Source organism: Elgaria multicarinata, chromosome 2, assembly GCF_023053635.1.
Source record: "Elgaria multicarinata webbii isolate HBS135686 ecotype San Diego chromosome 2, rElgMul1.1.pri, whole genome shotgun sequence".
NCBI lineage: Eukaryota > Metazoa > Chordata > Lepidosauria > Squamata > Anguidae > Elgaria > Elgaria multicarinata.
This window is the reverse complement of record NC_086172.1, coordinates 88,231,171-88,251,680: the sequence shown is the minus strand read 5'-3', so window position 1 is coordinate 88,251,680 and position 20,510 is coordinate 88,231,171. Positions and strand designations below refer to the sequence as shown.

Genomic DNA, 20,510 nt, shown 5'->3' with positions numbered 1-20,510 from the left:
AAGAAAGAAAATCATTATTACTGCTGAATGCAGGTAGGGACATTTCTGGTACTGGGTTTGCAATGTACTCTTAGCCTAAACACTGTCCTACAATTGGGCATATAATGAATACCTATGCATGTTCAAACATTAAAAAAAATCCTACAACTCCAAGCATTCTTCAGCATGGCTGGCTGGGAAATGCTGGGAGTCATAGGGTTTCCCCCACTGTCTAAACATACATTAGAAAAAAGCTTAAAGCTATCATTATATTTAAAGGGTCCGCTCAGAACTGGCAAGTTACGAACTCCTTTCTAAGTGATAAGAAATGCACTAGAAAGTCATTGCCAAGCCCTGATCTCACTTGCAAAGCATCAAATATTTTTAGTGAGCAAACTGATGCACTTTTTATTAGCAGAAGCTTTTTGTATATTCCACTGACAACTAGAATGAGGAAAGACCACTTTTGAATTCCAATATTTTATTATTACATTAATCACTACAAGGAACCCAAGGCAGCTTACATGGTCCTCCTCATCCCCACAATCCTGTGAGGAAGGAAGGTCAGGTGAGAATCAGTGACTGGCCCAAAGGCACCCAGTGAGTATCATGGTCGAGTGGGAACTAGAAACCAGATCTCCCGAGTCCCAGTCTAACACTTTGACCACTGCACCACACTGGCTCTCAATTAAAGCTTTAAACAGCTTAAATGTGTAAAACCTCAAACAGCTTCGGACTCAAATATCTGCAGGAACATCTTTTCCAATGTCAGCCTGCCCTTGCTTTACAGCCATCAGAGGATTCTCTTTTCCAAGTTCCATGGGTACTTTGTGACAAGAACAAGAACCTTCTCTAATGTGGCACCGCCATTGTGGAACTAGTTCCTCCTAGAGGTGTGCCTGGTGTGGACATGGTATTCTTTTTGGTGTCAGGTCAAAACATAATTGTTTGCCTGGGCATTTTATATTGGTTTATTAAGCTGATTGATGGGAGCTATTTTATGTACTGTATTTCCTGGCTTTTATTGTTGTAGGGCAGTATAAACATATTTTAAATAAGATGATAAATATTGCCACAGCCTGATCTCGGTTCTTCTGCTAGTATAAGCTAAGATCTCAAGGAAGTTGTAGATAAGCATGACACTTAAAAGACTCTAAGTGGAGGCTAATGTTCTTCTTGAGAGGAGGATTATTTCTACCAGTAGTATCGCAAGAGAGTCACTATTCAGTCAAGATTGTAAGCTTATCCTGAGTTACACCACTGTACACAATAATGCCACAGTTCTTTCACCTATTGTATTACACAGTCCGTAGAATTTCCATGGATGTGATTTCTGATTGGGAGGTAGTAGAATGCCTCTTCTGGAGCACCACTTTCACACATTTTTCACTATGAATTGGATTAAGACTTTGCCTTCCAGAAACAGAAGGGCTCTCCTGTTGTGGAAGGCTTCTGGCCCAATGGACAAATCCTGCTGGTGGACTGAGGAAGGAGGCAATTGTCTTTGATTCCCCCTCCCGCTGCAGCCCTTTATGTCCCCTGAAAATCTGCTCCAGAAGGATGGGGGGGGCCTCTGGAGCAGTAGGAGGGGGAATATTTGCCTCCCTCTCTTTCCACCGGTAGAAGCATTCTGAGCAGAACTCCACTAAGGGGGTGTTACTGCTAGTGGAAGCAAACTCTATGCCCCCCTCCCATCCAAATCTGCTACAGAGTGCTGGGGGATTCTCTGGAATAATGAGACTGAACCCTGTGTCACATCATTGGTGAAGAGGAAATGGGCAGCTTAGCTCGCTGCTCATTTTTATAGTGTCTTGGGTTTAACAGAGCTAGAGCAGTTATATTATTCATTTATTTAATTTATTATATTTCTATATTATCCGATAGCCTAAGCTCTCTCAATGGTTCACAAAAATTAAATCCATAAAATACAACATGATTTTAAATAAAGAATAAAATAAATCTCACAGGGTCACACTCCTCCAGGCTGAGATCGGGGCATGCTCTTACAACTTTAACAGGAACAAGTGTATCGTTCATTGGTTCACATGTGTACTGGCTGCAGTTATTAGCTTCTGGATACCAAATATCACCAGGCTGTTATAATTAAAAAGAAGAAGAGATAGCATTATTATCTGCAAGCTTCTATATAGCAAATACACCCAAGATTTTAATTAGTTAGGTTTCCCATCACCATATCTCGTTGACTCGGGGCATGTCGCATTTAATCCTAAGCACCCATCTTCTTAGCAACTGACTGAGAGGGACCATAGCTCAGTGTGATAGAGCATCTGCTTTACATACAGAATGTCCCAGGTTCAATCCCTGGCTTTCTAGGTAGGGTGGGGAAAGAATCCTGTCTGAAACCCTGGAGAGCCATCGCTGCCAGTCAGTGTCGACCATACTAGGCTAGATGGACTCATGGTCTGGCTCATTATAAGGCAGCTTCCTATATTCCTAATTCAATTGGCCATGTTGTCTCAGAATGATGGGAGTTGTATTAGGTTGGGGAAGGTCGGTTTAGCCTATCCACATTTCAATAGCTTATATGGACACCTCAATTCTCATTTAGAGTTTAGGCATCTCAATGTATTTGCTACTGTTTGAAAAGAAGGGCACTGGTATTTATGCCATAAAGAGGCTTGAGAATATCAGCATTGCCTGCAGTCTTTGATGTCTGCTGGCAAAGAAAGTACAAGAAGAATGAGAAGACGTGATTACCTTGAACACCTCTGTGATGCCATTCAGGTTGATTGTACAATACACCTGGACACATGTTCCACAACACTTTCCAGACTCGACCTGGTACTCGTAACCCTGTGTAGTAGATAAAGTGTTAGCAATGAACGGGAGAGAGCCATCCCTCTGTAATGAGCCAGCTTTCCTTTCTTAAAAAAAAGCAGTAATAGAGAAAGAATTTTTCGTACTTCTGCGCACGTTGTATCACATGGAATTGGTTTACATTCTACAAGATTTCTCTTGGTGGATGGGTCTAATTCAGATGTGCAGATGCATGTTTCACAAGACTCACTCGGAATGGTCATTCCAACCTGGGAAGAGTCAAAGAACAGCAGTCATTATAAGCAGAACTGTGTGCCTAAAGCAGCTTTACAAACCATGGGTCAAATTCTCATGAAATCTTTCTGAGCATACAAAGTACTTTCAAATACATACAAAGTATTATCAGTTCTTAGCTTCATTTTAAGTGTACAAAAATTCCAGTGGTTTTTCACACAGGGAATGAATGAATGGGGAATGATAACTGACATCCAAACACAGGACGGAGTTCATGACTGAACAGGGATCTGATTTCCCATTTCTAAGGATCCAAGGTACCATCTATGGGACCACACTTGGTTTTCACAATGAGGGTTAATTCACACTTTATGTGGCAATTGTGTTTTCCATGGCTATACCAATATTACATCTGCATTTCCCTCAGGAAACACAGAAAGTGTTAGAGGCAGATGTACATGCTGAAGAGGCCTGGCAGCGTTGTAACCAAGTCCAGCTGCTGTATCTTCAAGAGCAGAGTGACCTGTGCAGATTAGCAGGTGATTATGAAAAGCCTCCCCTGTTGGGTTCTGTAAATCAAGTACCTGTTAAAGGTTAAAAAAATGGAATGGGCAGGTTTTTTTCTAAACAGTTCGCAACCCTAACCTAAACTAGCAGAAGACACTCCCTGGCATGTGTCTTTGAGTATTTGGAACATGCATCTGCCTTTCACACATTTCATATTTACTGTGGAAAACACAGATATAACACCACTGTAGTCAAAGCAAATATAATCACTCCATAAAGCACCACACTCAAGCATACACCCCCTACTTCCCTGAATAGCTGAATGGCAGGCAATCTGTTCATTTGTTATTTTGAAAAAGGCGTCGTTAGATGCCACCCCTAAACTCAGCAGGGCTTTGCTTCTGACTAAGCATGTTGAAGACCAGACTATCAGAAGCAGTAAGCCTATAGGCACCAGTTGCTGGCAAGCATGGGTGGGAGGCAGGTGCTGTTGTGGTTTCCTTGTCGACAGCTGGTTGGCCACTGTGTGAAGACAGTTCTGGACTAGGTGGACCCTTGGGCAGGATCTACACTTCTGCTGTATAGTGGTATTGAAGTGCACTGACAACTGTTGGGGCCCATGACACATCTACACCAAGCAGGATACTGCACTATGAAAGCAGTATTTGGATGTGAATTCCATCACCTGTGGGAAAACACGCTCCCTACTGTCGCTTTTGCGCTCCTGGTTTCGTTGCTCAGTTACTTCCTGTTTCAAAACAGGACATAAACAATGAGCATGAGGCCCATTCAATCAGGCGCTCTAATCATGCAGCTTCTCCTGCACACAGCAAGAGAGAGCAGCAACTTCCGGTTTTAACAATATTTTGGATTTTCTGAAGTTTTTCTTGTGGCGCGAGGAAAGCCAGAAGGGGAGGAAGGCGTGCAGGAGGCAGATAATGTCATGTGAGGGACCTGCAAAAAATCTGTGAGTGCCCAGTAACGAGCATGCAATAATACGCTCGTCAGATGGAGCCCTGTGTCATGGGCCCCAACAGTTGTCAGTTCATTTCAATACCGCTATAAAGCAGTAGTGTAGATCCTGCCTCCATATACCACTTTCATGGTCCTGCTTGGTGTAGATCTGGCCTGGTTCTTCTGATGTTCTTATTAGACTGCAAGATACTCTATGAATTGTTAGAAAAATCAAGGCAAGATGACATGTCCAGAAAGGATGCAAAATCCCTAGAACTGGCGAGAACATTGCGAGAAAAAATGGATGTACCCATTTTTTGGAAAGCAGAAAAGGGTACTTTGAGTTGCTTTATGTGTGGCAGGAGCGGCAGCCAATATTATCAGTCATTTTCCAGAGTTAATGAATCAGTCAGCCCTTTTAGATTGCTATTTAATCATCTGCCCATTTCAGCACTTAAGGATAGGTGGGTTAAATAGGATAGGATAATTTGTACTTTTACTCAATGGTACTTGCTTGGAAAGTCCCCCCCCCCCCCACTGAAGTGTTTGAAAATGAGCTGATGCTGAAATAGCAAACTTGGTGGCTTCAACTGGAAATCCTACTAAGGAGAAGCTAATTTGCTATATACATGGAGTTTATAGAATCACTGATTCCTCTATGAATGCAGTGATGCATTTTTACATTATATAACGAAGGAGGAGTTTTCCACTTAAAGCATACTTTTTTATTGATTAAATCACTTTTACTCCACGTCCTCTTCACTCAAATAGGGCACTCAGAGCAGCTTACACAAAATAGTATGAATAATAAAATTGCCTTCTTTTCCCCACCCATCCTCCACCAGGAGAGTCCCATGTATAGAACTCTACTCAAGGAATGTATGGATCCAACTGGATATGTTTTCAACTTGTTGATTTTCTGTGATTTTAGCATCTGTTGTTGTTGTTTGATTATCCTGCTCTATTAATGTTCTTATTGGTTGTTTTATTTGGATTATAGTTAGCTACTCTTGGAACACAGTTAAAGCATATAATGTAAATGCATGTAAATAAATATATGTGCATGCTCAAACTGCACTGTTATCACCTAAATGTGCTCAAGAAAGTGGCTAGCCATCTTTCCCTAGGCAATTAATTCCATCATCTGAATACTGCTACCAAACTTTCTGTCCATGATTGAAAAACTGACAGAAAAGAAGATATAGGTAATACTAGCATTCTTACTGGATAAGTTGTTCCATTCACCAAACAGACATCTGGGATTGGTTCTGAAAATAGAAATAGCCAATTACTTTAAAAATATGACAGGGAAAAGATGGTTACATTTAAAATGTCAAATATGTAATAATAAAGATACTATACTCTTTAAATAGGCTGTCTATAAATTGCAAGGAGGTGCTTAAGTGTGTATTTGATTTTACTGACAGATACTGCCTTTCCTCCAAGGAGCTCAAGGGAGTGCACATGGATCTTCACCTCCCCCTCCCCCCATCACACACATTTTATCTTCACAACAACTCTGTGAGGTAGGTTAAGAGGAGAGATAGTGACTAGCCTAAATACACTCATAGTGGAATCATATGACCATCTATTCAGATCTAAGTCCTGTTGAGTTCAAAGAGGTTTACTCCTAGTTCAGTGAATATAGGATTGTATCTTCAGTGAGGTTTATAGCTGAGTGGAGATTTTTTCCTGGGTCTCCCCAGTGCTAATCCAACAGGTTAACTGCTAGGCAGATGTAACATTTTTAATGTGATGAATGCTGTTTGAACACACATTCCGGCATGTGTCTTCCATTTTCCAGAATATGTTTTGATGGCAGCAAATGTGTGTAAAAAAAAAATATTATCTATACTCAGATGGTTACATCTGTGTTCCCCCTAAATAATTTTACACTTTTCATCTATTTTTCTCTGTGTGCTCTTTGGAACATGCACTCAGAAACCCCTGTAATATTTGTCAGAAGGCTAGTACTTACTACAGTTGTATGTGACACAGCAGTCTCCTTCAAACAGGATCGACTCTATCACATATCCAGGTTCACAAGATTTCTTCTGGGTGGTGCAGGCACTAACATTGCATACTATAGAATAATCAGAAAAAAAGAAAGAGCTGAATAAGCAAGCTAGCTTCCCAGTCTTAAAATATTTGGGCCACTATATCTTCCTGTAACGCTAAAGCAACACTCATACAATGCTAGTGTAATTAAATCACAATTAGTGGGTGACATTGTACTGGGCACAGCTAACCTTTGAATTGGGTTAACTAGGAAAGGAAGACTTTCACATTTCCCTCTTTCAGACTAGCACCCCCAAGCCTAAGCACATTTACACAGACCGGAGTTCCACTGAGTCAGAAGGACTTACTCTCAAGAAAGTGTGCATAGGTATGCAGCCTAGTTATGGTACAGTTCCTTGAACATGTGGTGAGCAGAGGGTGTGAACCCAGAGACATGCTTTGCAGCTGCTTTTGCATAACAAACCTGTGGCTAGCCTGTTCAATTGACTTTAGTGGGGTTCATTTTCTATCACCTGTCAGAAGTCTCTCCAGTGAGAAAAATATTACATATGGCTCACGAAAGAAAGTTTGGCCTAGTCTTCTATGGAAACATGATATATAAATATTCAAATGCATATCAATGATTCCCCCCCCCTTTTGATCCTGTTTTCAGTCTCCACAGTGATGACAGAAAGGGGCTGTTGTTCTCAAGTAGCTTGGTGTGGTTATTTACCCTAGAGAAAGTTAAGCCGGGAAAGAATGGTGCCTCTGGTGTTACCCATTAATTATGTAATGATCGAATGTTTGCATTTTCTGTAAGGAAAGTGTTTTGGCTTCTGGGGGCTCTGCTTTCAGAGACAAAGGCTGCTATAAGGGGAAGAGAGAGAGAGAGAGACAACAGCCATAACAGCACAAATTGTTTCGTTGCAGCAGTGTTTGTGATTGGGTGGATTCTACCTTCAAACAAGCCTACTTACAGCTCTCACTGACAGTTGTATTATTATCATCATCATCATCATCATCATCATCATCTACCTCTGTGGCAAGTCTTATTTATGGCTCTGGAGATTAAGCTGTATGCCAATACAGAGGGCAGAATTTGGCCAGAAAGGTATTGGCTATTCATAAACAATATACATACTGCAATTAATTTCTGGACAGCATGGGTCTTCTGGTATCAGCACAGGGACAGGCATGAACCCTTCTTTCTCACAAATGGGTATTTTTGACTCCTCGCAGATCACTGGTTTACACTGTACACTCAAGGACAATGGGTCACAGAGACACTCTTGGCAATTGCTCTTCCATTTGGTACCAGGCTGTAAAAAAGAACGTACAAATCAGTAACGTTTTATGACAACAGTGAGTAGCAGTCATCTACTTACTTGTCACTGAGGCCTTAAGCTTTCTTAAGAAGTACTGCTTATTTGGCCGAAGCCTTCTTTTAACGTAAGACATAGCAGTACAATAGGTTTTGGGTCAGAACTATGTCTTACAACTTGAAAGGGGACTTTCAGAGATTTTTAATAATGGTGAAAGCTTTTTAAAATTGGTGATATAGGAGCTCATTAAATGATAAGCTATTGGAAGCTATGATGAATCAGCTTCAAGTTCCTTCAAGGGTGTTTTGGGGAGATGTGTCTGGTAAATGTAAGTTTAGCACTGGATCTACATGGGCCCAAAGCAGGAACTTCAGTGCTCCCCCCCCCCACAAATAGCTTGTTTGTTTTCCTGCTAGAACCAAGCAGAGTACCTGTGTCACCCGTGTATCAGTGACAGTCTAGGTATAATGTTCTCAGTGAAATACTCACCGGTTTGGGCATGCCATCTGGTCCCACACAACCTGAAAGAAATGAAGGTAAAATAATTCATATAGTGTCCTAATAGTTCATATACATGTAAGCTGGCTCAGTCATAACCATAAATGATTTGGAAGGTGTTTTTTTTTAAAAAAATAATTGTTTTAGTCTCCTGTGTCCACAGTCATTGGCCATGATGAGTGCTTGACTTCAAAATTTACCACTGCACCTAAGCCCCCTCATTCTCCTGAATTTTGCCCCCAGACTAAATATAAAAGTCTGTTTATATTTAGTGTAGGCGAGAGCCTGCAGTATTTTCAAGGGTGTGGACCACACATGTTCCCTGCAGACATAACTTAGAATTTAGCCAAACCAGGCCCTGAAACTATGCCAGCCCTGGAACTAATATAGTTAATTCCTTCCCACTGTGGTCAATGGAACGGGGGGAGAGAAGAAGAAATAAACAGATAAGAAAAGCTTCCCCTCCATCCAGGATTGCTCCACCACGAAAAGAGAAACTCACCACATTCTGAAACACATATGTCAGTGTATGTGTTGAACAGGATTTTGTCCTTCGGGCAAAAGCATCCTTCAGCAACATGAGCACTAACTTCCTTAGCTTGTCTGCAAGGAAGAATATTAGCGGTTATTAATGTTTCCAATTTTGTAATCAAATAGCACTACTGTAATGGACATTCAAGAAGATTCTCTTAAAAACCATATTTTTGTGAGGGGTTCTTTATACACAAAAGAAAATGGGCACTTTCATTAAAAGAAAACAAGATTTAACCATTTTTCGGTTCTTTAATAGCATTCATAAGCATGGGAAATAGCTTACTCTCTGTTACCATGGAAGGCACAATAAAAGACAAAAAGTTAATTGGAATGTGTAACGGTAAATCTTTTGAAGAAGTAATCTTACCAACACAATCCTATGCATGTCTACTCAAAAGTTAAGCCCCACTGAGTTCATGGGATTTAGTCCCAGATAAGTTTAAGCATGTATTACATTGTTAAACCACCACAAAAACTAAATCACAAAAACTAAAAAGAATAAAATACAGTTCAAAAACTAAAAAAAAAAATACATTACAATACAATGCAAAATAACACAGCAGAGGACTAAATTATATAAAGACAGACATAAAATCTAAAAACAAAACTAACTTATTAGGAAATAAAACAACCTTGCTAAAGTCTGTTTATATTTAGTGTAGGCGAGAGCCTGCAGTATTTTCAAGGGTGTGGACCACACATGTTCCCTGCAGACATAACTTAGAATTTAGCCATTTACCTGTTATAGGCTATAATTCTATATACACTTACCTGGGGAAAACTCTCATTGAACTCAGTGGGGCTTACTTGTGAGTAGACATGCACAGAATTGCAATGATAGTGATCTGAGCACTGAGTGTTTGGAAACCAAGAAATGGTCACCATTGTCCTTCGTTGTGAATTCATATTAGTAAGTTTAAGACAGACTCCCTCAACCATGCTACCTTTCCAGTTCACTGAAGCACCTCCACTAGTTTAGTAGTGCTGAGCCATTTTGCCTCTCCAGGCTAGTGCAAATCCTGGTGATTTCACCTGATCCTGAGATATTTTTTTCCTGGAACCATGGAATAGGTCTAGTAGATTGTGTTTGCACAAACAATATATTATAAATATTAAGGCATACTCTGGAACAGCCCCTAAATGACTTAGAGCTTGGCTATATAAGGGATTGCCTGTCTTGTTGTCCACCTGGCTTGGTTATTAAGTTCTGCAGGACCATTAGCTGCAGAAGGTCATTTCTTTGGCATGTGTGAAAGGCCTTTCTCCTGCAATACGCTCCATTAAGAACTACACTTGGCCCCTACTCTTTTGGCTTTTAGAATCACTGTGAAGGTTCACCTTTTTAGTCTAGCCTTTTAAAGTTGTAATTGTTTTAATATTTTATTGTTTTAAATGGGTTTTTTTTCTTATTGTGTTAAGGTTTAAGTGTTTTAAATTGTAATACATTGCTTCAATTTTTTTTAGGGAAAAAGGTGCCATATAAATGTTGATAATAAATAAACAAACGAACAGTGGTGATAGAAATCAGGGTGACCTATTATTTTCTATGTTCTGAAATAAGAGAGACAGTTGTCTTTGCGACTGATGGTTTATACCTTTAGGATAAGGGATAGTGCTTTAAACTAAGAGCTGCTTTTTAAAATAATGTAGGTCTGAAGGATCTATCAGCAAATGATGCATTTATCCAAAAATGAAACTGTCTAGAAACCTGAAGTTGGCATTCATGATTACCTGAAAAAATGACATGGAATTAATGCCCATGAGTAGTTAGGACTTCATTTTTTACTCATGCTAATTAATACAACATCCCTCTACTAGTTAACACTTCAACTGTCCACTGCCACCATATTTGGTACCAAACTCAGAAAATAAAAACATTGTCTATGGTAAGTACATCCACAATTTACTAGCAAGTCAGATAGATAGATAGATAGATAGATAGATAGATAGATAGATAGATGGATAGAGTCTTAAATCTGAGGCCTGATCCAGCCAGGACCCATACAATAAACCATCATTCTTTCACACAAGTGGATTTGAGTCATATTGGTAATGTCAAGTATGTTTAGTGTATGGGCCTTGACTGGATCAGGCCCCGGATTTAAGACAGACAGACAAATAGATTTTAGAGCTATTTGATATTGGACTCCTATTCAAAAACACATAGGTGCATATATTAACATTAATTAGTACAGAGCCAATCATTAGGTTTATTCATACCCGTTATCACAGGTGGCAGGATGAATAGGACCACATGCATCGTACACCTTGTCTTTGGGGCAATGGTATGCTGTATATAAAGAAATAAAACATATCATAAAGAAACAAGACAATGACCATTGTCATTGACCATTTGAGGCCTTCCGAGGGCATAATTTTGCATTGCTTGTAGTTACATTATTGCTTTCCCAGGGGCTTTGAAAAACAAAGCAAAACTGGTAAGGCTGCTTTGAGGGGGCTTCAGATTGAAACATGGAGGTAGGGAGGAAGAAAGGATTGTTTCCCTTTCCCCCCCACAGTGATTTATCTGCTCTATATTGACCCTTCCCCGCCTTCCTGTTTTCTCCTCAAGAGAAAATGAAAAGATACAAAGATAACTATTAGGTTTAGATGAACAGGTCATAAATTTTCATAAGGTTGAATCCAGAATTGCATGGAAAGCAACTCCATGAATTTGGTTATGTAACGGACAAGCCAATTTCTGAAAATCCTCCTTCAACTCCCTATGCCCTCAAAAACTGCTTGGAGGGATGGGTGACCATGCAAAACTGTATGGCAATGGGAGCTGCAAGGGCAAGGAGGAATCAGCAAAAAATGCCACCAGTCCCCTTCCTGCAGTATGGATGCTCCACTAGATCTCACTACCCTCTGCCAATGGAAGAAGATGTTCCATTGGCAGAGGATCAAGTGCCGCAAAACATAATTACAACATGACAAAGTCCAGTTTAAATACAGAGGCAGAGTCCAAAAACAGTCATGCCAGCTCATGCATAATGTGCATGGAAAACAAACAAATGTTCTCTTAGTTGCTACTCCCCATAATACATCAAATTTCACTCTGGAGGGTCTCTTCACATTCAGGAGTGGCTGAGGTGGGAGGTGGGGGAGGACTGCAATAGGAAGGGTGGCCCTGAGAAGCCAGTGCACATTGGGTCCCAGCCTAGAAATGGATATATTCCTAGTTGGGTATATACTATGCAATATGAAATGCAGAAACCTTCTAACCTTCAAACATGTTTCTGTCAGAGGGGAGGGGCTGATTATGGTGGAGAAGAGATCCCTAAAGGCTAGAACTGCTTTCTTAATCCTTGCCAAATATGTGTGCCAATTTGCTCAGTTTGCATTGTTCCATATTCATCTGTTGGCAGGGTTTTGTCTGATTGGTCCACTCAGTTCTTCTTGCACCATGATCAATAGCTGCTCACTTTAGGATAAGTAAAATACATCTTTTTCCTCTTCTACTTACGGCATTTTCCTTCGGTTGTGTTCCTCCAGTCAGTACAAACACCTTTAGCTGTGCAGAGGGAAGCATACATCTCTATGTTGTCACAATTCAGGGAATTGTTGGAGTTCTGACAGGCTTTAAGGAGGCAGGCATCGTAGAAGTCTTTGGGAGGCAGAATTTTATGGCAATCTGCAAAAGTACTTTAAACACAGAAGAAGATATGGTTGAACATGGGTCATAAACATTGTACAAAGCTGTATTTTCTTTCAACATGATCCTGAAGCAGAAAGGATGATCGTGATGGCAAAGATTTAAATATCATGATACTGCTGAAGTAATCATCCTAGATTTTTACAATAGCAGTGGCCTGGTTCAGACAACACGCTAAACTATGCTGCTTAACCACAAAATGGTTAAGGGCAGTATGGTTTAGCATGTTGTCTGAACCAGGCCAGTGTTCTTTATGATATATGAGGAAATGGAAGACAGGTTGGGTGTCTAAAAGGTACTAAAACACCATGCTCAGCAGTCAATGAATCTGAAATCTTACAAGAGCATGAAATGAAATAGGGGCTGTATATCAGGGTGGGTGGGTCTGGGAACCACATCCCCCTGACTCCTCCCCATGGACCATACTCCTGCCTGTGTCTCAAAAAACCCCAATATGTGTTTTTTTTTGGCTGCTAAAGTTGTCCCTTCTATCTCACTGTAGTGGTTTGCTGCCAGAATGTGGCGGCAAACCACTGCGTTTGTTTATTTGGGGGCATTTTTTTAAAAGTATTTTGGTGGGGAGATAGGGGGTTGCACCGGCAGGCAGGGTGGCTGTGTGTCCTTAGAAAATGAAAGAACACATTTTTGATGTTGCAACTACAGTCAGTATAAGGTGTTTCCATGGTGATGATGGGGTTATGATTAAGTTAAATTAATTATTTGCTCTGCAAGAGGCAACAGCTGAAGGCTCATACAAGCTGGGTTTTACTTACTCGCTCATAATCACTTCACACAGAGGAGATGGAGTAGTGCAGAGTGTTGGTGGAGGCCCTGTAGGCTCTGGTGTCACTTCTCCACAGTAGGGATTTTCAGGATCATAAACCTTCCAGTGGGGAGCCATGTCTGAGCAAGAGGAGGCTTCATGACCACTGGGCAAGCGGCAATCATCTGAACGATCATTTGAACAAATGCCTGGGAGGGGGGAGAAAGAGTCACATCGAAATCAGCTGAATATGCAATATACAGGAGTGTTAAGCATGCACACTTTGAATGGCCTTGAAATCATGGAGCAGATTTCTACTTGAAAACCTGTATCATTGTTTGTCATAAAATGTGCATAATTTGTGGGCAGCATCCAATGTTATCATTCTGTAAATTCAAATAGTTCTAGTGGAGCTCCACTGAACCTTTTCGTTGTGCAACATGTTGTGCATCACACTTGTGCAACTAGTTGTGCAAGATGTTGGGCAAACATAATGCACAATCACTTGCACAAATGTAACTTTACTTGGATTCTGCTTTTGCGCATAGATCTGAATCTAGTTTTCTCAAGGGCAATGCCATTTGAACTAACTGAACGACACAGTTGGATACCACCCAAAGTTTCTTGCTCTTGGATATGGATATATGTAGCTGCTTCATATTATAAAAACAGAAGAAGAGCCATGCTGGATCAGACCAAGGGCCCATCTAGACTAGCATTCTGTTTACAGAATGGTCAACCAGCTGCCCAGGAACACCCACGGGCAAGACATGAGTGAAACAGCATTCTCCCACCCATGTTCCCCAACAATTGGTGTACATAGGCATACCATAATCTCCCACCGATCAGCTTCATTCTAGAGTTATGAGAGAGGGAGAAAAATGTCTCCCTATCCACTTTCTCCACACCGTGCACAATTTTGCACATCTCTATCGAGTCAGACCACTGGACCATCTTTCCCTGGACCATCTTCCTACTCCAACTGGCAGCAGGTCTTTCTTGGCCCCAAGAGCCTTTATTAGTAGAGAAGTTCACTTGGCACCCTCTACACACAACTTTGATCATTATCCGCATTTGATCATGGTCTGCACATGTTAATTAAACTGTTTTGAAGAAATGGCCAAGTGGAATAAGATTTAACCCTTTTATTTACCACACTGTCCCTCTGTGTTGTGTTCAAACAGGCCAAATGGGAGTTTTATGGTGAAGGCGCGCCCATTGAAGGAAATAAAAGCCTGGATGGCCGGAATTTCAACAGTCATGGTAGTTCCAACGCTGGTAACTGAAATGCCATTCTTGGTGAAACTGCTACTGACTGGTTCATTGTTGAATAGAACCTAAAAAAAACCAGCAATATAATAGAGACTAAAGAACTTGTGTTTTAGATAGGCTGAAATGTAGATCTGGACAACTTCTCTTAAAGCTTTGCAGTGTAGTTTAGATCAAGCAGCCCTATTAATGCAGATCCTTGTGAGCCCCTCTGCTGCCTTTTATACATTTTTAGTGGTGTGTTTATTGAGTCGCTTTAAATATTTCTAAGCCTGTCTGATAGTTTTTAATTGAAAACAAGCATAAAAATATCTTAAGTAACATAAATTAATAAAATAAGCTCAGGCTTTTAACAGAATGGATGTGTTCAGGGTTAAGATGATTTAGAGGGATTGCAACTCATTCCTAAACACAGTCCACATGATGGGATTAAAGCAGGAGATGAAATATATGCATTCTTTAAACAGGCACATCTTTGTAATAATTATGTGCATGTTACAACCATTAGCTGGTTTATATAGTCTTGGTGCAATTATGACTCTTTCCTTTCCTTTCCTTTTTGCTAAAGTACCATTACTGTAGGAGATAACACAGTTTAAAAACCTATGACATATTACCTTGTTAATTCTCACTCCTTTATGCATTTGACTGCTTAGCACTACTTCCATAGAGTTGTAATTTACAATGATGGATCTGGAACAGGACTGATTATTAGCTACATCACAGAAGTAATTGTTAACCAAAACACTGAAGTTTCCATGTTTATCCACAATCTCTTTTGCCAGGACATAAGTGCAATTCTCATGGAAAGTGTACGAAGTGCCATCAAAAGTCCTATAGTTAAAATTGTCCCAACCGGTGCAAATGCCTGTAATAGAGAAATCAAAAGATCAGGAATATTCACTGCTGGGGAGTAGTCTTGAGGAAATGCATGTCCAAAGAAATTTACAGAAGTCATTAGTCACAATGCTATTCCACTTATTCGGTTTGAAGAACAAGATACCAATTCAGTCCACCCATTAGAAAGTGTGAACAATTATTAAGTTAGAGGTAAAAATATCATGAATGAAGTGTAAGTAAAATATCTTAACCTTTTATTCCACAAAATTAAAGTATGCATCATTTCTCTTATTGCTCATTAAGGCTACAATCCTTTATACACTTACTGGGAGTAAGTCCAACTGAGCTCTGTAGGACTTTCTTCTGAGTAGACATGCATAGGGTTGCACTGCAAGTCAGTGTACTTACATTCACACTCATAGCGGGGACAGCCATCCTTATCTATTATTTCTACTGGTGAGACACCATTTGCACATTCTATCTTTTCTGCAGGGGGTTGATGCACCAGAGTAGTTATGTTGTTTCCTTCACAAGTCGCCATAGTGCAGTTGTTTAACATCCAAGTTTCATTAACCTGGAAACAAACCACACGAGAGTTATTCTGAAATGCTTGTGATTGTAGAAAGAGGTCATCCCCCCACCCTGAACAAGGCTTCAGAGGTGAAATAGGCGTATGGTTCATCCAAGGTTGACTGAGAACGAAACTACACGGTGCACATTAAATATGTGCAGCATGTAGTTTAGCTCTCAGTCTACCTGCAGCTAATCCTTGTCATTTTCTTTATTTTAGTGTAAGCGCACAGCGCTCCAATCTGGATCAGGGCCATCTTGCATGGGTGAGGAAGGTTAAAGCCTCTCCACCTGGCCAATTCCACCCCATAATTCCCCCAAATCACCCCCAGGGCTATAAAATTAAAAAACAAACAAACTATACCCTCCATTGGTGCCAAAGGAATTAGGCCCCTGGGGTTTTGTTAGCTCTAGGGGTGGGGGACGAATTTGGGGAGCCGGGAACTGGTTTTGTGAGAAAGATTAAACCTCGCCTATCATTCTACAACGGTACCAATCTAGACTGACCCCACTGCATGTTTACACATAGGTAAACAAAATGGTGAGGATGAGCTGCATCCTACATACTTAACACTGCATGTAGTTTAACCCTGAGTGTATGTTAACAAGGCAGCTTCCCTTATGCAACGTATTGACACAGGAGGAAGTGTGAACCCTATGCCTGGAAAAATTGGGGTATCTTTTCTACTGGGGCACCCCTTCGCTAAGACTGGAGTCACATGACAGCTTTTAAGAGAGTTGAAAAGGATGGGAGAGGCATCATCAGCTGCTTTTGGTGTACACACAAACGTTCCTTTTTGACTCACTGCTATCTCTGGCAAATAGGGTTAAGGATTTCTGAAACATAAGAAAAAACTTCAAAACCTCTTCACCAGCAACAATCATCAGGTGGGTGTACATACCACAAGCAGTGATACCTTTCTCATGTCACCTTCAACATTGCAAAAACAATCAGCTGTCGTCCACCCTGACAGTGAAAGTCCTGTTGTATATGCATTGATTTTGTATATGACCATCTTAGCAGTGCAGTGGATACATGCATGTAAACTGTGGAAGTCAAAAATGCTGTAATTTATGATTATATATTGCATTCACTTCCTGTCTTTCCTTCAATGAGCTCAAGGCAGCATACATGGTTCTTGTGATCTTTTACTGCATATGGCTATGATGTTAAGTTTAATATAAAGGTTTATTAGTTAATAAGAATGCTTAAAGAAGGTACTCACTGTGTGTGGGGTGGGGGCAGAATGGTAAGTATGAAGCCATAGAGGGGGAGTGAGTGCTGGATGGAAGGAGAGTGCTGATTGGATGTTTGTGTGGAGTGTCTGGATTGGTGTGAGAGAATGGGAGTTGTTGGAGGACTGTGTGATATATATGCTGCTGCTGACAGGTATGTGGAGGGAATATGTGGAGAGAGAGATTTGGAATAGAGCTAGGAAGGGTCTGCATGTTTGTTGTTTTGGTGGATTAGTGTGTGGGAAGGAGAATAGTGTAGTTTAGAAGGGGTAGAGTAGGTAGGAGAACCTTAAGTTATATTGTGAAACATTGAAGTGAAATTACCATCTGAAACCGTTACGCATTGTACTTTGAAACCATACACTTGTGAACTGAGAGAAACCATTAAGCTTTTGAACCTGCATTAATGTCTTGTTAATAAATTACATTCATTTACACCTGGTGTGGTCACTGGAGTAACCGGGGAAGGGTACAGGTTGATCTATGGCGGCAGCGGAAGGGAGAAGGTTGGGGCGAGGGTGCGGATCTGTATAGCTGTGGGGCCTAAGCAGAAGAAGGTGTGCCACAGGGACAGATTTAGCATCCCAATCCCTTGATGAAGGCACCTGAGCTGGGTCCTTTGGGGTCAAGAAAGAATAAGAGTGATTCAGAGTAAACCCAGTGCAGAGCTGGTTGTCGCAGTTCTCCCTTCTGCTTTTATCCTCACAATAACCTTGTGAGGCAAGTTAGGCTGAGAGACTGTAATAGGCCCACTATCAAGTAGTAGCTTCACAGCTAGTGTGGACCCTGGTCTCCCTGCTTCATGTCCAACACTTTAATGACTACACCTTATCAGTTTAGGGTACAATCCTATGCATGTTTAGACAGAAAAAAGTCCCACAACTCCCAGCATTCCTCAGCCATCATGGCTAGCTGGGGAATTGTAGGACTTTTGCAGTCTTAACATGCACAGGATTGCGTCTTTACTGTTTTAACAACCTGGTCTAGTTAAGAAGATCCTGCATGTACATCACTTACTGGAACAGGAACCATGAGCATAAATCAGGTGCACATCTAAGTGTACACCCCACCTATCTGTACTGTGTGGCTTTAATCAGAATGCACATTTGAATGCACCTTCAAATATACATGCCTAACCTAGTGCAACTAATCATGCATAAACACTTTTCTGAAGCAGAACTAGATCTGGGTCTGGGTGCAAATATATGTAGTCTGTTACAGACACCATGCCTGTCATTTACAGGGCTGGAGTTACTTATTTTTCATTTTAATCCATTTATGATTGGCTAAACACTGTTCATAGCCCTTTTGTAAATTTTTATACAAATAAATCAACATTGTAGAATGTATACAACATATATAATCGAAATGGGGGAGGGGGTAGAAATAATATTATATAGATGACACCCCACCTAGTAGAAATACCAAGAAAAGCGAAAGAAATACTACAGCCATTATACTGATGTTCAAACAAATAAATGTGAAGTAGGAATCCCTCTGTTGAAAAGAAGACATTTCTTTGCAGATTCCAAAAACAAAAGTTATTGAACTCATTCAGAAAATTATCCATTTAAATTTATTGCCCCCTTTTTTTAATTAGATGGAAGGAGTGTGAGCATTGTTTATATTTTTATTCCACAAAGAGAATGTTATAATAATAAGGCTAGAAATGAGTTATTTGTCCAAAGCTTAAGTTCTTGTTTTCTCAGGAATGTTACATGTAAGGTTGTGTTTATTGAGAGGACACTTCTAGAGGGATGACACTACACCAGGGGTGAACAACCTTTGTGATACCGGCTCAGGGATTGGGAGCTGCACACACTTGCATATATACACCCACACCACACATCCCAGAAATCCTGATACAGATAGCTCTTTCCTCACTGCTAGCAGTGGCAGGAAAACAGCAATCTTTATGAGGCTCTCAGGGAGAAGGACTAGAGTACAGTCTGCTAGGAAATCAGGTATGGGAACGATTTGGGCACCCATGGGGGCTGAGACAAATGTTTTGGGGTGTGTGTGTATGCAGCCTGCTTCATGCAATGTGCACCCTTGTGCTACATCAAATTACCGTGAAATCTAGCCTGCAAAATCAATTAACCATTTAATACATTCATGGAAAATTTGTGATGAAAAGATGCCAATAATGCACAAATAAATAGCAGCACTAAAGTGGAATTACCTTTCTAGGTGGATCAACATTGGGGCAGCCCGGTACAGGAGTTGTTCCTTCAGTTGGTACAAGGGAAGAAGTGTGTGATTCAGTTGAGGGAATAACAACTGTGGGTTTGGGAGTAGATGATGTTCCCACAGTTGTAACTGGTGATGTTGATGGTCGGGATGTTGTAGAAGGACATTCTACCTTCCTCTCAACTTCACAATGCTGGTTGCAAACTGCATAAAATCTGCACCCGGAATTATCAGTTCTATTATAAATTAGTTGCCCTATTTAAAAGGAAAAATAAATAAATAAAGTGTAAGGCAACATGTACAAATAAGGTAAACCCAATGATGTCATAAAACTTAAAAGTGAACGCATGGTACAAATTTATTTATTATCTACATGCAATGCAGTCCTAATCATGTTTACTAAGAAGTAGCCCCAAATAAACATGCATAGAATTAAACTCTTATAGTTATTTATAGTTGGAAAGATTCACTCTCTCATGGCTACAGCTATGCCAAGAAGAGGGGATCAGTTTGAGGCTCAAGGGAACCCCTTTCCCTTTCTTTCCTGACCATCTTCAGCTGGTCATCAACTAATAATATGGAACGTGTGGCTCCAGGACTCTGGACAGGAGAGGAGACATTGAATGCTTTTATGGGAGCCGTACATCGGCCTCCTGTTAAAAGTAAATGCCTGCTACTTGGTAGTAAGTATACATGGATAAGTGCCAGATGAGAAAATGTAAAGAGGACAGATGCATCCACTGAGTTCTATACTGAGTTCTCCCATTCAGACAGTGCAGCCTCTTGGAAATGCAGAATGGATTAGAGCCAACAACCTGTTTCTAACAACCTGTTTCTATAAAATACTCAAGATGGTATATAGCAATTTTAAAAAAAACCAATAAAACAAATATTGTAAATAGTGGTATAAACTTGTCAAATGTATTTAAAACACTTTGGTTTAAAAAGTGCTTAAAATTGTTTAAAACACAAGCATAAGTAAAAATGTTTCCCAGCTAGTCACTTTAAACTACACACCAAAGCACCAAAGTGGACTTCCCTGGGTAAAGCAGTTCTATAAAAGGGCCAATCAAAGTGTATCTACAATCAAAGCAAAATTCAGTTGCTTCATATATATTGAGAGAAACTTACCAGGGGAAAAGAAAGAATCAGTCATTCCAGACACATGGCAGAAACATGGCGT

At 40.4% G+C, this 20,510-nt stretch overlaps 1 protein-coding gene across 1 annotated transcript in view; it reads right to left on the bottom strand.

The window, feature by feature from the left end:
• The window catches only part of LOC134393383 (mucin-5B-like), a 69,508-nt gene that overhangs the window by 2,301 nt on the left and 46,697 nt on the right, over nt 1–20,510 (bottom strand). The window contains exons 31-43 of the mRNA XM_063118410.1: nt 19,320–19,582; nt 15,740–15,905; nt 15,109–15,359; nt 14,376–14,559; nt 13,233–13,431; nt 12,271–12,449; nt 11,025–11,094; nt 8,773–8,873; nt 8,262–8,293; nt 7,592–7,769; nt 6,431–6,535; nt 2,698–2,864; nt 1,945–2,073 (exon numbers count right to left, since the gene is read on the bottom strand). Coding sequence (XP_062974480.1) covers nt 1,945–2,073; nt 2,698–2,864; nt 6,431–6,535; nt 7,592–7,769; nt 8,262–8,293; nt 8,773–8,873; nt 11,025–11,094; nt 12,271–12,449; nt 13,233–13,431; nt 14,376–14,559; nt 15,109–15,359; nt 15,740–15,905; nt 19,320–19,582 — 2,024 coding nt within the window. The remainder of the gene's footprint in view (nt 1–1,944; nt 2,074–2,697; nt 2,865–6,430; nt 6,536–7,591; nt 7,770–8,261; nt 8,294–8,772; nt 8,874–11,024; nt 11,095–12,270; nt 12,450–13,232; nt 13,432–14,375; nt 14,560–15,108; nt 15,360–15,739; nt 15,906–19,319; nt 19,583–20,510) is intronic.